Consider the following 15,448-nt stretch of genomic DNA (forward strand, 5'->3'; position numbering starts at 1 on the left):
GGTGACCTGGCTTTTACAATAAAAACAAACAATAGATTTGTGATCTAAAAGATTTTTGGGTTGTATTTGAAGCTGTTGCAGTTGTAAAGCTACAAGCTTATCTGGTTGTATTTGTGAGACTTTTTGTTTAAATTGTTCCTTTTGTTTGTTTTCAATTTATAACAATCCTTTTTCCAATACCCAGTTCCTTGTAATAGTTGTAAGCACTGGGAAGGAAAAAATTAGGTGGCAACTCATTTTCTCAAAGCGATTACTAAAATTTTAAATTATTCCTAAACACACTCAATCGGGAGCATTTACCAACTAAGTATATTCAAAAACAATCTAGAACAATAACCTTAATGACCTTAGCCTTAAAGTTTTGAAAATTTGGGTTTTAGTAATCCAGCTTTGAAGGCTTAGTAGTTTAGAACCAAGTTACAGAGAACTATCTCTGAAGGGGTAAAAAAGAGGAATTATTGCCAGAGGGCAGAAAGAAGGATAACCTCTGAGGAGGAAAAAGAGGACCTGTTACTGCTAAGGAAGACTAGTGTAGTTGCAGAGTCCTAACAAGTTTAAGCAAATATTATCTTAATTTTTTTTTCAAGTTCTAAAGTACTAGTTAAAACTATTGAAGGCTTGAGCTTGTTAAAGTTTAGAATTTTCAGACTCAGCAATACTAGCAGGGACAGCCAATAACCAACCGTTAACTAACTAACCAAACCAACCAACCAATTAACATCTTATTAAATTAATCAATTAACAAATCAATTAATCAATAATGAATAGTCTAGTGGCTTATGGGGCCTGAGATTCCACAAACTCAAAAGCTCTCAGGATGAACAATACTTGATTGTTGCTACTAATGAAGATAAGATTTATACAAGTAATATTTAGGGGTGTATCTGCAGACAAAACAAAACGAATACCAATTTTCAAAGAATACAAACGCAAAAATGCAAAATTCGATCTGAGAGGTTACTCACCCATTTGCTGTTTTTGTGGGTGTTCTTGTAGGTTCTCGAAGATGTTAAAGCTTGCTCTTAGAGACTGAAAAGGTGCATGAAAAAAATCTTAGTGTACTTAGAGAAACGAAAATAATCTCTTAGCAAGTGACATTAAAAGGACTAGAAGAACTCAGTGTTACCGAGTTTGGATAGAAGAGATTAGTAAAGATCCGTAATAGCCTTCAGGAATGTTCCTCCACAGTTAGAATAACTCTTGGGAATCTTTCCAGTTTTCCTTTTTTTTCCTAAAAAAGCAGAAGTTAAGGTCTCTGGTAGCTTCTGGCCTGAAAAGAAAAATTGTGTACACTTTAAAAAGCAGACGTTAAAAGAAAATTCAGGCTTTAACTCTGAAAAATTCAGGTGTTAGCTCCAAAAACTCAGATTTTGGTTTTAAATTGTACCTATATATTCAATCCAGTTTAAGTTACTTAAAAGATTCTGAAGCCTAATTTAAGTTGACATATTATAAAATAATAAAAACTTTACAAGAACAAATTAGAATCTTCGTTCAAGCTATTAGAAGCTTAGGCATACTAAGCAGTTTCTTTAAGACTTAATAAGGCTGTCTTATGAGGAAAAAAAAAAAAAAAAAAGAACAACTCCTAGTCACGACTTTTGAGACAAGACACACAAAAACTTAAACACAAACTAAGACAAACAATAACATAAATTTACTCTTCTGTAAGTTTCATTCAAATAACATACAACATATGGAGCATTCTTTTTGAACTGAATTTATTTTGCCAACTAGAGGCCTGGTCTCTTATTTTCAATATATTAGTCTCTTTAACTGGAAAGTACTCAAAAACAGTCAAAACATTTGAGGAAACAAACAGGAAACAAAAATGGCACACCAGCATTTAAAAGAAATCTTAGGTTTCTCTTAATTTCGTGCCAGTGGATACTAGAGTTGATCTAAAAAATTAAATTACAGCAAGAAACTATTCAAACTGATTTTAATTTAGAGGTTCTTAGATCCTAATTCACTGCACAGAAAACGCTAGATTCCCCTTAAGGAGTGCAGAGCAGTGGCTAATGGTATTCTCTGTGCTCACTAAGACTGCTCAACTCGTGTGAAAGCCACTTAATTTTTACTCCAGAGTCTTTTCACCAAAAACGTACCTGAAGAAACCTTAGTGGGCGTTTAGAGAAGAACATAGCGAGTTCACAAAGCCCAAACCAAGCTGCAATTAGCCACAAAGTGAAAACACTTAACAAACTTGTCAAAACGCTCAAGAGCAAGCCTAAAGTAAAAAAAAGACTGTTAACTAACCTCAGAGGACTTCAAACAAAAACAGGGCAGAGGTCCTTGGTCCAACAGGTTTTACCTCGAGACATCTTCTAAGAGCTGGAAAGTGGATCAAGCATGCAAAGGGCTTGTATGGGCACTGATGTTCCACAGTTCCCTCCTGGAGCCATTTAGCAGGCAAAAATTGCCTTCAGATCCCACTTCTGACACCAAAATGTTGTAGAGAAAAACTTGAACACTGTTTCAAGTTACAACAGAGAGGTTTATTAAGGGTTTAAAACAATCACAATTGGAAAATTACATAACTTATTTAAAATGGAGCCAGGTAGTCTGGGGCAGTTTTGTTATACAAGTATTCTTATGGGGTAAAAAGAGGAATCAAGCCATAGGGAGGATAATTACAGGAAAATCAATGAATATTGTAATCATCACACTCTGATTATTAATCACTGTAGTTAGTGATTACAGATAGTTTCACAGGCTGCTTAGATCATGGCCACAAGATGCTTACATGTATTTTGTCTATCTTGCAAAAATATCTTGTTGGCAACAGTGCCCAGCCAGCAGTCTTCCTGAGTAAGTACATTTCAGGGGGTGCGGAGGATCACTTGGTCAAGACCCCTCAGGGCACATGGTGTCACATCCTGGTTTTGACCACTGAGGAAAAACATGTTTTTCTTAAAAAACACAGCCTTTAGTCTACAATCCAGATTAAAATTAGATAGCATGGTCAGCATATTTTGCCTCTCTCTCACTGACTGCACTTAAAGTTTTCTTTTCCTGGAACAATTATACAAGAATAAGAATAATACCGATTAGGTATCAAGCACTTACTATAAACCAGGCACTGTGCAAAGGATTTCTCCAAACTACTCTCAGATGTAGGTCCTCCAGAGCGTGACTGCCTAGGATCTAATCCTGGTCCCGCCACTTACTAGCTATGCGATCTTCAGCAAGTTTCTTAACTTCTTTGTGATTCCATTTCCCCCGTTATAAAATGAGGCTAAAAACACGGCTTTGGTGAACAGTAAATAAATTAACATATGTAAAGAATTTAGAAGACAAATAATAAGAATCTCTCACATTTTTATTTACCAGCACCTCCAATTCTCAGGTGAGGAACCTAGACTTGGAGAGGTTCACCTACTAGCTCAGAGTGTCCAGGGCCCCCCGCGTTGCGCAGACCTTCGCGGGACCGGCCGCTGCAGGTTAGTGGCACCTGCAGGTAGGAGCCATCTTTCTCAGGCTTTGCAGCAGGACTCGCTGCGCCCAGGAGGCCTCGAATGGTCATCAGTGAACACCCGAGGCTGGGGGTCCGCCTGGCTCCGGCTTTGCGCGTGCGGTAGCGGAGACCCTGCCGGGCCCCACAGAAGCACTTGGCGACACCTGTGCCGGGTAAGCTGCTGTGGCGGGGGGTGTCCCGCGGTCGGTCCTCCTCTCCCCCTCCAGCCCCTTTCCCAGTTCCGCGCTCCCCCCCCCCTCCCGCCGCCCCGGGGCGGAGTTTCCTCGGCTCATTGTTCGCGTCCGCCGCCCGCCCCTCCTGGTCCAGCGCCGCCGGCTGCGCGCGCCCGGGGCGGGGCAGGGCGGGAGCGCGGCCGGGCGGGAGTCGTCGCCGGGGCTCAGCCCGCAGACACCGCCCGGGACGCCGCCGTCGCCGCCGCCGCTCCACGCGCCCCGCGCTGCCGCCGGCTTGCCGCAGCCTGCAGGAGGGGTTGGAACGCGACTCTAGCCGGGTCCCCGGTCGCTGCGAGCCCCCGGCTGCGCCGACCCTCCGCTGCCAGCAGCCACCTGCTCCGGTCGCGCCGAGGACATGATGCGCTCGGCGCTGGCGCTCTCGGCGCTGCTACTGCTGCTGCTGCCGCCGCCGGCGCGCTCCGATGGCGGTAAGTAACCGCCGGGCCAGGGAGCCCGCCCGCTTCGTGGTGGCCGCGCGCCGGGCCCTGCCCTTGCGCCCTGCACGCCCCTGCAGTCGCGGGATCCCGTGGGATCGAGTCCCTATCGGCTTCGGTGTAGAGTGGGCGCCGGATTCGCCGGGAGAGCCGAGAGGCCGGCGCGGAAGGGGTTTGCAGGGAAAGAGGGGCTGGGGACGCCGCGAGGACCCCAGAGTCTGGGCAGTTTTTTCTCCGTGTCGCAGGAGATGGGCCCCCAGTATTTAAAGGGACGGTGTGTGTAGTCGTTGATTCCAGGCAAAGCCGCAGGCTGAAAGCGTGTGAGGAAGTTCTTCAGCTGCAGCCCACGCGGGCAGCGTGCTTACCCGTTCGCGGAGCGGCTTTCCCGAGCACCATGAGCTGGCGCAGCCCACCCGAGCCCATGCTGGGGCAGGTGGAGTGGGAGTAGTGAACTTTCTAAAGGCCCAGAGTCACCTGGCTGAGTGTGGTCTCTACCGCCACGTTCTCAGAGAAACAGATCCCTTCTGGGTGCATGGCCAGGATGGTGAGACCCTCTTGGATCCCTGTGTACAAACAGGAACTTCTCATGAAGCAGGGACTGACTGCACCTTAGAAACCAGACCCCCACGTTCTTTCTGAAGGTGAAACATTATTCTTTCGCTTTTGGGGGACAGGCAGGGGCTGCAAACCCAACCAGAGCAGGTGTTCCAAAGCCCCTAGAAACAGGGGAGACTTTGCCCCAGAAGAGGTGCATTTCCAATCTCAAGTGCCCATGTGGGCAGCCTCAGTGTCTGCAGGGAAAGAGGGGAGGTGGTGCTCCCAACTTGGGGCCAGGAGGACAACACAGCCAGAAAGGGAACCTGCTGCTGGCAGGTGCTGGAGTATTGGACTAGAATCTGGAGGAGGCAGAGGGGATGGCAGACTGCAGGGAGCCTTTGTGAGAGGGCCTGGTGCTCAGGGAGCAAGGAGGTTAGGGCATCCTGGGGTGGGTGCTCTGAGACTCCACTGGGTTGGCCTGAAGGGAATGACCACCCCGTGGGCAAAGGGTAGGTGCCCCTGGAGGAGGGTATGTGAGGAACGATGGGGGCAGCCTTGAGGATGGCAATCTGTCACTGGGGGTTTGGTCACTCTCAGTTCTCAGCCCTGCTCTGAGGAACACTGGACTTTGGTGTGGGCCTTGGGCAGGCACCCTTTTTGGGGGAGCTTATCAACACCACCCAGAAGGGAGCTGAGCTGTGTCAGGAAGGAAGGGCTGCTTCCCAGGGCTTCAAGAGGCTGATCCACCCTTTCTTCAAAGAGAGTGTAGAGACTGTAGGACAGGACCCTGCCGCCCTGCCGGAAGGCAGAGATGCTGCCGAGCCAGCCTGGTGCCCTGCTGGCATCTAGGGGACTGTCCTCTGTGGACCCTGAGCACTGCGCAGAAACCAGGGCTCTTCCACAAAGCCCTGCCCCAGGCTAGCACAGCCCGGCCAGGGGCACCTTGGTAGGCGTAAACAAATGATGACAAACCCATCCCCAGTCCTAGCCAGCCGGTCCCTTGACCTTTCTGAGCCCCACGTACCCAATCCCCAAAATACTGTTATTAGAATATCAGTAACATGGGGGTGGGGGTGGGACGGGGAGGGGTGGGAAGTGCTTTGAAAAGCGGAAAGCAGCAAGTGGGTGTTATTATTACTATCATCATCTGCATACACTGAGGCCAGAAAAGGCAGGGGTGAAACTTGGTGTTTAGTTGGCAGGGGTGGATCTTACGCCTCCCCATAGGGACTCAGTTAAGGACAGCTCCGTCTCTGCCCTTCTGGAGGTATGGTTGTCATTGGGGATGGCGGGATCCCCAAAACAGCTGGAATCTTGTGATTCAGTTCAAAGCACCATGTTTATTGTGTGAGTCTCTGGAACAAAGCGTTCACCCCCAGACAGGTCCCATGGGAGCGTACCTTTTAGTACAGGCAGCTTCTCCTGGCTGTAACATACAAGGCATTAAATCAAGGGAGCTGACAACACACTGGACCCCTTTCAGTGCTTGTAGCTTGTATCCACTCTCACACCTCTCAGTCTGGGCTTCCTGATCATAGGACAGGGTGAAAGAAGTAGGACTCTGGGGCTGCTGTTGTGAGATCTCGGGTTCTGTGCTTCCTTGGCGCCCCCAGGGAATGGGCTATTTAATATGATTAATCCTATAGAGTCATTTGATGGATGAGTTCTGGGCGGAGAAAGGCAGTGTGCTGTGGTGGAAAACACCCAAACCTGTGTGACAGAGGACAGGATTGCAGGCCACTTCCGTAAATGCTCAAACACCTACCTTGCAGGTTACATGGGTTATTTCTGAAGATTAGAGACAGCACAGGTAACAGGCTTGGTGTTGTGCCTGCCTCATGATCAGAGCTCATAACTAGTACCATTGGGATGAGTCAAGCTCCTAATCATCTCATGAGTTAAGCCCCCCGCCCCAAGCATCTGCTAATGGTCCTGGGTGTCAACTGCCAGGTGTCACACGGGGTGTGTAGGGAGGGAGCAGGTGTGAAAGTGGTAAGATTGGGGAAGGGTCCTTGGGAAGTTTCCTCCAGCTTTTGTGGAGGAGGTGGGGTTTGCACAGAGGGATTGGGTCCCTGTGTCATGGGAGACCCTTTCCTAGGACGGCTGAGGCTGAATAGATTGCAAGGTATAGGGATATACAGATTATGGACTGGGGGCCCATGATGGGGGTTCTTGAGATGGCTTTGGGGCAGGGGTGAACATTCAGAGCCTGGAGAGAAAGTTCTGCAGAATGGCTGGGGGGCAGGGCCTGGGGTGGGGCTCTGAGGGAGAAGTGAGCAAGATATGGGGGGTTGGGTGAAGGAGAGGGGGGCGGGGACAGGCTGGGAAGGGTGAGAAGTCTCTAGAGACAAGGCACTAGGTAGCAGTGTGGCCAGAGCCATGGGTGTGGTCCCCCAGGGGAGCTTAGCATGCCCAGAAGTGTTGGGGGGGAAGGCCCAGCCATGGGAGAGGGATACAAAAGGCACAGAGGCTGCCCCTCAGCTCTGCCTCCTAAGGAATCCATGTTGATGAGGGACTCCTGCTGCGTGGGGGTTGGCTACCACTGCCCTTTGTGAGCTGAGAGGCAAAGGGATTACTATGGGGTAGATTCCCCTGGGAAGGGAGGGCTGGGGAGTTGGTGTCTGTCTATCCTTCAGTGTCTTCTCTGCTGAGAAGGCTTCCCCTGTCTCCTAGATGGAACCAAGTTACGTTTCCTGTCGGTGCCTGTCTCCCCTACCCACGGTGGCGCCTCAAGGTCAGGCCCCCATCATGTTCATCATTGTACCTTGGGGTCCAGCCCAGCCCAGCCCAGCCAGCAGTGGGCAGTTGCTCAGGAGTTTTCTTTGAACTGTTAAACCGAAGGGAGCTGGCCCAAGCCCCGACTTCTGACTTGGTAGGGGAGCCCCAGGCCAGCTCACCTCTGGGGTGGTGATGTTTGTCAAGGTGCCTTTCTCCAGCCGCCAGAACAGACAGAAGCAACTGCTGAGGGGCCTGTGGCTGCTGTGCGGATGGCTTAGGGCCTAGCTCAGGCCCTCCACTCTAAGGGAAGTGGGAGGAATCCCACCACAGCTCACTGGACTTCTGGGAGTGAGGTGTTAGGACTTGCTGGTCCCAAGGTCCTTGGGTGGTGTAAGCAGTTCGTGTGGGCAGTTCAAACCTACCCAGTGACACTGCAGAAGAAAGCCCTGGCCATCTGGTCCCCTAAAGATTACAGCCAAGAAAAACCTGTGGAGCACAGTTCTACACTGTAACACATGAGGTTGCCATGAGTCGGGGCTAGCTCAACAGCAAAGGGTTTGGTTTGTTTTTGCTTTGAACCCCAGGAAGGTGCTGCTTCTGTATGTCACAATCTTCATGGAGAAGTCACAGGGCCCCCTTCAGGTCTGCTGAGGGCAAGCTCCCGCTCAAACCGGAATGGAAACTCTTCTTAGTAATTGGAGAGAGTGTGGTGCTGTTCTCTCTCAGCCTTGCCCTGGGCCCTGAGTGCTGCCTGAGGCAAGTGGAAGCTGGGCCCCGGCCTCAGCCTAAGCCTGAGCCTGCTTAGAGCAGACCTCAGACCCCAGAGGTGCGCGACTCTTTCCCCACACCCTGGGCTAATTTCCTGTGTGAGCCTACTGGGTGATAGGGGCAGGATGCCAGCTGCTGGGGGCTCCTGTCATGTCCTGTTCCCAGGAAAACTGAAGGTGGGTGGACCTCCCCTTGCTGGGTATTCTCTCCATTCTGTGGAGCTTTAGAAGATAAAATGAGGTACCCGATCTGGTACTGTGACTGTTCCGGCCACATGAGCCAGGCAGCGGTGGGTATTCTCTTTAAGGAAAGCCTTCAAGAAAATTCACACAAAAGATGGCTTGCTAGGCGCCTCTTCATATTTGCAGTAGTGTTTACCAGATGATTCCTTCAAGCAGGCAGCCCCTGGCTGTTTACACTTTGCCAACTGAATTGTATTTTAATTTTCACGCCACTTTTAAATAACCCAGACAGTCATAGAACACAGAATTCTAGAGCTGCAGAGCCTTCTGGAAACCATTGACTACAACCCACCGGTTTGCAGACCAGGGAAGCAAGTTTACTTGCCCAGGTTCCTAGTGACCATCTGTGACTGCCTTGTGGAGATGTGTCTGCACGTACGTGGATGCCGCCAAAGACACCAGCAAGAAGTCCAGCCCCGTCAGTCTAAAGCTTTCCTGGAAACTAGAGAAACCAGACTCATTTTAAAGCAGTTTAAGGTGGTGACAAATTTACTATTCCTAAATTTCTCTCACCACCCCTTCATCTTAAGGGTAAGCTGAGGCATGGAGCCACTTTGGTACTCGGAGGTAGGCCCCTTGAGGCTCCCAGAGTACCACGTCACTGCCCTGGCCACCACGCTCTCTGTATCCGCCTTTGGCCTGTGAGCCCTATAGTGTCCATGGGATATGGCTAGTACTTGAAATAAACAAATGGTTAAGAATCGCTTGTTGGATGACTGGCTGCCCAAATGTAGTAATCAACCGCGATTTGGGGCGGCCCCTCTCCATCTCTCCGCAATCCCCAGCTCTTGTGTTGTCAGGGAGTCCTAGGCCCACCTGGGCAGGACCAGTAGAGCAGCAGCCTACACAGACCCCCAGCTTAGCTTGGCCTCCCAGGCCTGATCCTCCCTGCATCCCCACCCCTTCCCCAATACACACCACCACCACCCTCTCTTCGTTTGTATCTTTATCCCCCTTGGGTCAGCACCTCTCACTTCCCTAGGGCCAGGGCACGGGGTGGCACCCTGTCCGCCAATTGTCAGGGCCGGAAGCTGCATGCCTCAGTCCAGGGGAAGAAAATACCAAGGGTGGCTGAGCAAGTCTTGCCGTGCCTCCCAGAATTGGGGTGTGGGGCCTCCCGAGCCAGGCCCCTGGACATGCGGGCTGGCCAGTGCCTATAGCTGTCCGATCTAAAGCTTCAGTGGCTACCTGAGCCAGGTGGGTGGAGTGGCACTGGGGAGGTGAGGCCTGTAATTCTCTAACCCGTCAGCTACGTTCATAAAGCCACAGCCCCGCGTACCTTCAGCTCATGGAATTCTGTGCGAGGGACGTGGCCCTCTGTCCCTATTTGGCCCATTCCTGTTCACCTGCTCAGAACAGGGTAATTGTAACCATAGAACTCTCAGACTGGGGTTGCTGCTATCTCATAGACCATTGTAGAGAGGGGAAACCGAGGTACAGATGCCAGGACTTGCTTTGGAGCCAACAACCAGCTCTTCTCCCAAATATCCACACAGCTCAGTCACTCGCTTCTTTCAGCTCTGCCCAAATACCACCTTCCCTATCTACCTCGTATAAAACACCCTCGTACCCTTAAAAAAAAGCCAGTTGCCGTTGAGTCAGTTCCGACTTGTGATGACCCCATCGTGTTGGAGTAGAACTGAGGTCTGTAGGGTTTTCAATGGCTGTGACCTATTGGAAGTAGATCACCACGGTTTTCTTCAGGGTGCCTCTGAGTGGACTTAAGCTGTCAACCTTTCAGTTAGTGGCTGAGTCCTTAACAATTTGCTCTAACCGATGGCCACAATATGCCTTGTGCCCCCTTACTCTGCTTTATTTTCTCCATAGCACTTACCACCCGATGTATCTTCATGTCTCTGTTAGCCTGTCTGCGAATTCCGCAAGAGCGGGCATTTTGTTATTCAGTGCTGCGGCCCCAGCACCTCGTAGATGTTCAATAAATATTCACTGATTAAACGAATGAGTAAGAATGTGGCGGAGCTGGTTTAGAACCCCAAATCCTGACTGCAGGCCCTGTGCTCTCCATGCAAGGCTCTTAACCTGAACCCAGAAGAGGAGAGGCAGGTGGCAGGCAGGGTGGCCTGGGTCTTGGAGAAATAAACACATGGATATAAGAAGGAGTAGGAACCCCTAGTAGAAGGAGGATGTGGAAGGAGCTTCATCTCCCCTTCTGTGCCTCCCTCACCCAAAGGATCCTGTAGCTGAGGGTTGTAACATCTGTTTGTTAACTTGATTTGGCTACCCATAACCACTAAAAAGAGAGAGTGCATTAAATAAGACAGAATTATATGCCTCCAATATAAAGGAAGTTTGATATAAAGGAAGCTGATGAGGTGGTTCTGCCATCATTATCGCTGTCTTGAGGTCCAAGATGGCTGCTTGGGCTCTCACCATCAGGAAAAAAGAAGGAACAAGAGGGATGCAGCTCCTCTTTTCAAGTTACTACCCAGAAATCATGCTGGACCCTTCCATTTACATTCCGTTGAACAGAACATAGTCATGTGGCCATACCTAGCTGCAAGGGAAGCAGGGAAAAGTCATTTTTATTTCAGGCACTCACATGTAACCAAAGATCAGTGGTCCACTTAGAAGGAAGAAGGGGAGGAGAACAGATAATGAAGGAATGGCTGAAATTCTCCTATGGAGCCGGACCCAGAAAACCTTGGGTGTCCCCGTAGCTGTCCTCGGTCATCTTGCCAGCAGCCCAGCTTTGCCTCCACACGCTGTAACAGCAGCTGTCCTCCATGGCTGATGCTGTGACCACCTCTGGCCAGCCCCTCGCCTTTGTTTTTGGGGACCCTGGCCTTTTGGTACTGATGATGCAAAACCCTGAAGGACAGCGACCTGCTCCCTTCACTCAGGCTTTTGGTCTGGAGCTGCCCCAGTGGCTGGGGTCCCCTGGGGACCACCCATGAGCAGGACCTCGCCAAGGCAGGTGTTCTGCTCCTCATGCTGGTCCCTACCTCAGCAGGGCGAGTCCAGGACTTAGGGAGAGACTGTCTTAGGTCCATGGCAGTCATGAGTGCAGCAGCCAGAGGCCAGAGGCTGTCAGACGTGGCCGAGGTGCCCGTGGAGCTGCTGAGGGGCATTGAGTCCGAGGTGCCTGTGGAGCTGCTGAGGGGCATTGAGTGCTGGGGGTGAGCACGTCTGGAGGGGAAAACGAAGGGTAAGCCCATGTGCTACTCACTCAGTTCAGCTCTGCCTGGCCCTGTTCTGTGTGGTAGGTCTCCACATGAGAATTTCTCTGAGAAAAAAGTCTGACAGAGAAGAAAGATTGAAGTCTCTTGGCACGTTGCCCAGACCTGGAAGTCAGAGGCTTGGATTTTAGTCCGAGCTCCAGCACTTGCTAGCCTGGTGACCTCAGTCTTGTTCCTTGGCCTCAGCTTCCCAGCTGTGAAATGGGTAGAGGGCCTTCCTCCACCAAAATAAAGCTAAACCTGTTGCCATTGAGTCAATTCCGACTCATAGTGACTCTCTAGGACAGAGTAGAACTGCCCCATAGAGTTTCCAAGGAGCATCTGGTGGATTCCAACTGCCGACCTTTCAGTTAGCAGCCGTAGCTCTTAACCACTACACCACCAGGGTTTCCTTCCTCCACCCCAGTTTCCTCCACCAGTGAGGGTTAAATACAGTCATGTAGGTGGTGTGGCGGACACGCGTAGGCATCAGTATGTTTTGGTTTAATTTCTTTTATTGGCTTGGGCCCTAAGCCAATATGAGGTGTGAGGAGACAGGCCCTGTCACTGCCCCCTCCTAAGCTTGTAGCATCCACTGTGACCCTGCAGGGCCAAGCTTTCTCCTCCAGGCCCTTCCCCAGGCACCGGGCCCTGTTCTATGTGATCGTGCACCATAGCCAGGCTCCTCGGGGTGAGGGCACCTATTTTGGGGAGTTCATGGCAGACCATAGTTCATGGATGAGAGTGGCCAGGGCTGGGCTCAGCTAAGGGGCTCGGGGTCAGTTCTCTACCCACCTGGTTCCCACCCTGGTGCCTGTCACCCCAACCCAAGGGAGTGCCGCCTTCCACTTCTGGGTTTCAAGTCAAAACACCGGATCCTGATCCTGACAGCCCTTGAGGCTCTGCCCATCACACCTTTAAATGGAGCCTCCCATCCACGGCTTTTTACCTGGGTAGATACTCTTGTGGCTGGCCAACAAACTCCTCTCTGGGCACCCTGCTGCTCTGCCACTATGCAGGCTGGGGATCTGTCTCCCTCTCCATATTCTCTTGCTGTGAATAGCTTCCTTTCTCCTATCGTCCAACTCTACCCCCCAAATTCCTGCTGACACCATCATGGGCCAGGCAGCAAACCATGATGCTGGCCTTCCTACAGCCATGCTTGCATTTTCCTTCTCAGGAAAGGACGAGGGGAGGCGGGGAGGGCAGGTGGGGATATAATCCATCAGCTGATATAAACTAGGGAAGAGAATATTTCTTCACAAAGAGAAGTGGGAGGAAGACAGGAAGGGAAGTTAGGAAGTACTCACAGATCCGCGTTTGGCTCTCTGCATAGTAAACCCCAGTGAGGATTGCTCTGTGCCTCAGTTTACCAAAATGGTAAACCAGGGCTAGCACCATATGGGTTTTTATTATTATTCTTACAGTGCCGTAAAGCAAGCTGTGTCCCAAACTGTGTCCCAAGAGAATACTAGTAGTCCTCAAGATATTCATAGTTACGTTCTCAGTGAATGTGATAGATGAATAAAAAGTTGTTCTATGAATAAAGGGGAACCATGACCCCACGCATTTGAGAAATACTGCCTGCTGTAATTCCTCTTCTTGGAAAATCAATTTATATTAGGATATTAAATGCTATGAGAGTTCCCGTAAGTAGGTTATTTGTTGTTGTTGGGTCCTGTCGAGTCTGCTCTGACTAATCACAACCCCATGTGACAGAGTAGAACTGCCCCATAGGTTTTCTAGGTTGTAATCTTTATGGAAAGCAGGTCTTTCTTTCTCGGAGCCTGTGGGTGGGTTCAAACCGTCAACCTTGCTGTTAGCAGCTGAGCACTTAACCATTGTGCCTCCAGGGCTTTTGTTTCCTTATTACCTGTTTAACCTGCTGTTTCCCAAATGTTCTTTACCCATGGAGCCTTTTCTCCTCTGTCTAGTAGGACATCTGTTAACATCCTGTGACACTCTCCTAAGAACATTTTGGGGAAATACTGAGGGAAAGGGAAGGTGGTCAACTGTCCCAATTTTCCTGGGTCCGAGGGGCTCACTGGACATGGGCCTTTCAGTGCCCAAACCCAGACAGCCCAGTGGAAACCCGGGCCAGGCTGGAAAAGCATCAGACATAAAAATAGCCCTAGGACGTGTCAGGGGTGTTGCCAAGCAAGACCTCCTTGAAATGAAGATGTAAGCGCAGAGGGTCTCCCTCCTCAGGGGATTTATAGGAAACCTGTTGGAGGAGCAGGGTCCTTGGGTGGTGTAAACAGTTAAGTGGTTGGCTACGAACTGAAAGGTTGGCAGTTTGAATCCATCCAGAGGTGCCCTGGAAGAAAGGCCTGGCTTTCAAAAAAAATCAGGCAGTGAAAATCCCATGGAGCGCAGTTCTACTCTGACACACATGGGGTCGCCAGGAGTTGGTTTGGGGAAAGGTGTGAGAAGGGACTGTTTGTACCGGAGTCTGGAGGAACGAGTCGGTGGTTGAGGCTGGGTACCCCTCACAGGTGCTTAAGGTGGCCTTGCTTCTCAGAAGTTAGAGGCCTTATTGAAAGAGTTGTGGATGTGTGTGGATGTGCCTGTTTTCAAAACAACCTGACATTTGATCTCCCCCCCCCCCGCCCCCGTGGTGTCTTGTTTCCTGTTTTTGCCTGTGCCCCCTGCTGCTTGAGTGCCTGCCCTCACTGACCGCCATCACGTCTCTGTTGTAACTTCAGCCTGAGTCCCTGAGAGGGAGAAGGGGCGCCTGCCAGCCTTGGTGAAACCAAGCCTGCTACCTAAGTCATCTAGTGCTGCTGTAACAGAAATACCACAAGTGGGTGGCTGTAAAGAAAAGAAACTTATTTCTCACAGCTCAAGAGGCTAGAAGTCCAAATCCAGGGTGTAGCTCCAGGGGGAGGTCCTGCCTTGTCTATTTCAGCTTCTAGTAGCCAGCAGTTCTTGGTGTTCAGGACTTGTAGATGCATCTGTCGCGGACATCTGACTTCCCCTTCCCTTTGTGTGTGTCTCTGTGTCTGTTCTACTACAGCCATGCATCGCTTAACGTCCGTGATAGGTTCTGTGAAATAGGACGTTATATGATTTTGGGGCATTGTGTGGACACCGTGTTATAGGCAGTCCCTGGGTTACGAATGTCCGACTTACAGACAACTCGTACTTAAGAACTGATTGCCATAAAGCCTGTTACATTAAAAACTTAAATACAATGGTTTGTAGTAACGAACACATGCACTACTTTGTGACGCTTAGGAAAACATCGTGGTTAACTGTTTTATATGCACAGAAAGGTGAAATATATACTATATACTGAAACAAACATTTGACTGACTGACGGTAAATAAGAACATTATGTACCTGTTCTGACTTACCTACAAATTTGACTTAAAGACAGACTTAGGAACGGATCTTGTTTGTAATCTGGAGACTGCATACACCTGTGGGAAGCTGTTGCGTTCACTGCACCTGGTTACATCTGCTACAGCCTGCCTTCCAGTTGGGATTTCTGAACTCTGTTATAACAGTGTGGGACCACAGATGTGTATGCGGTTGGATGTTGCCCAAGCAGACGCTATGCGCTATACGGCTCATGACTGCATTTTATAATTCAGAAGAGATTAGGTTTAAGACCTCTACTGGTATGGCCTCATTAACGTAACAAAAGAGAAGCTTTTGTTTCCAGATTGGATCACATCCATAAAAAAAAACAAAAAACCAAACCCATTGTGCTTGAGTCAATTCCAACTCATAGTGACCCTATAGGACAGAGTAGAACTGCCCCATAGGGTGTCCAAGGAGCACCTGGTGGATTTGAACTGCTGACCTTCTTGGTTAGCAGCTGTAGCTCTTAACCACTATGCCACCAGGGTTTCCTCCACAGGTACCAACCAAAAAAACC

At 49.9% G+C, this 15,448-nt stretch overlaps 1 protein-coding gene and 1 long non-coding RNA gene across 3 annotated transcripts in view; one reads left to right on the forward strand and one right to left on the reverse strand.

Moving 5' to 3' along the window:
* Positions 1-417: 417 nt before the first annotated feature.
* LOC126081742 (uncharacterized) lies at positions 418-3,645 on the reverse strand. The gene is made up of 5 exons (XR_007518433.1): positions 3,319-3,645; positions 2,747-2,892; positions 2,260-2,473; positions 1,127-1,270; positions 418-1,029 (listed from the first exon to the last, which is right to left on the reverse strand). It is a non-coding gene; the product is annotated as an uncharacterized LOC126081742 (long non-coding RNA).
* A 197-nt stretch (positions 3,646-3,842) lies between these two features.
* PODXL (podocalyxin like) overlaps positions 3,843-15,448 on the forward strand; it is a 46,120-nt gene continuing 34,514 nt past the window's right edge. For both annotated transcript variants that reach the window (XM_049893187.1, XM_049893188.1), the window contains exon 1: positions 3,843-4,118. In XM_049893187.1, the coding sequence (XP_049749144.1) occupies positions 4,046-4,118 (73 nt within the window). In that variant the 5' untranslated portion in view covers positions 3,843-4,045. The remainder of the gene's footprint in view (positions 4,119-15,448) is intronic.

The sequence above is a fragment of the Elephas maximus genome, chromosome 8, assembly GCF_024166365.1.
Source record: "Elephas maximus indicus isolate mEleMax1 chromosome 8, mEleMax1 primary haplotype, whole genome shotgun sequence".
Lineage (NCBI taxonomy): Eukaryota > Metazoa > Chordata > Mammalia > Proboscidea > Elephantidae > Elephas > Elephas maximus.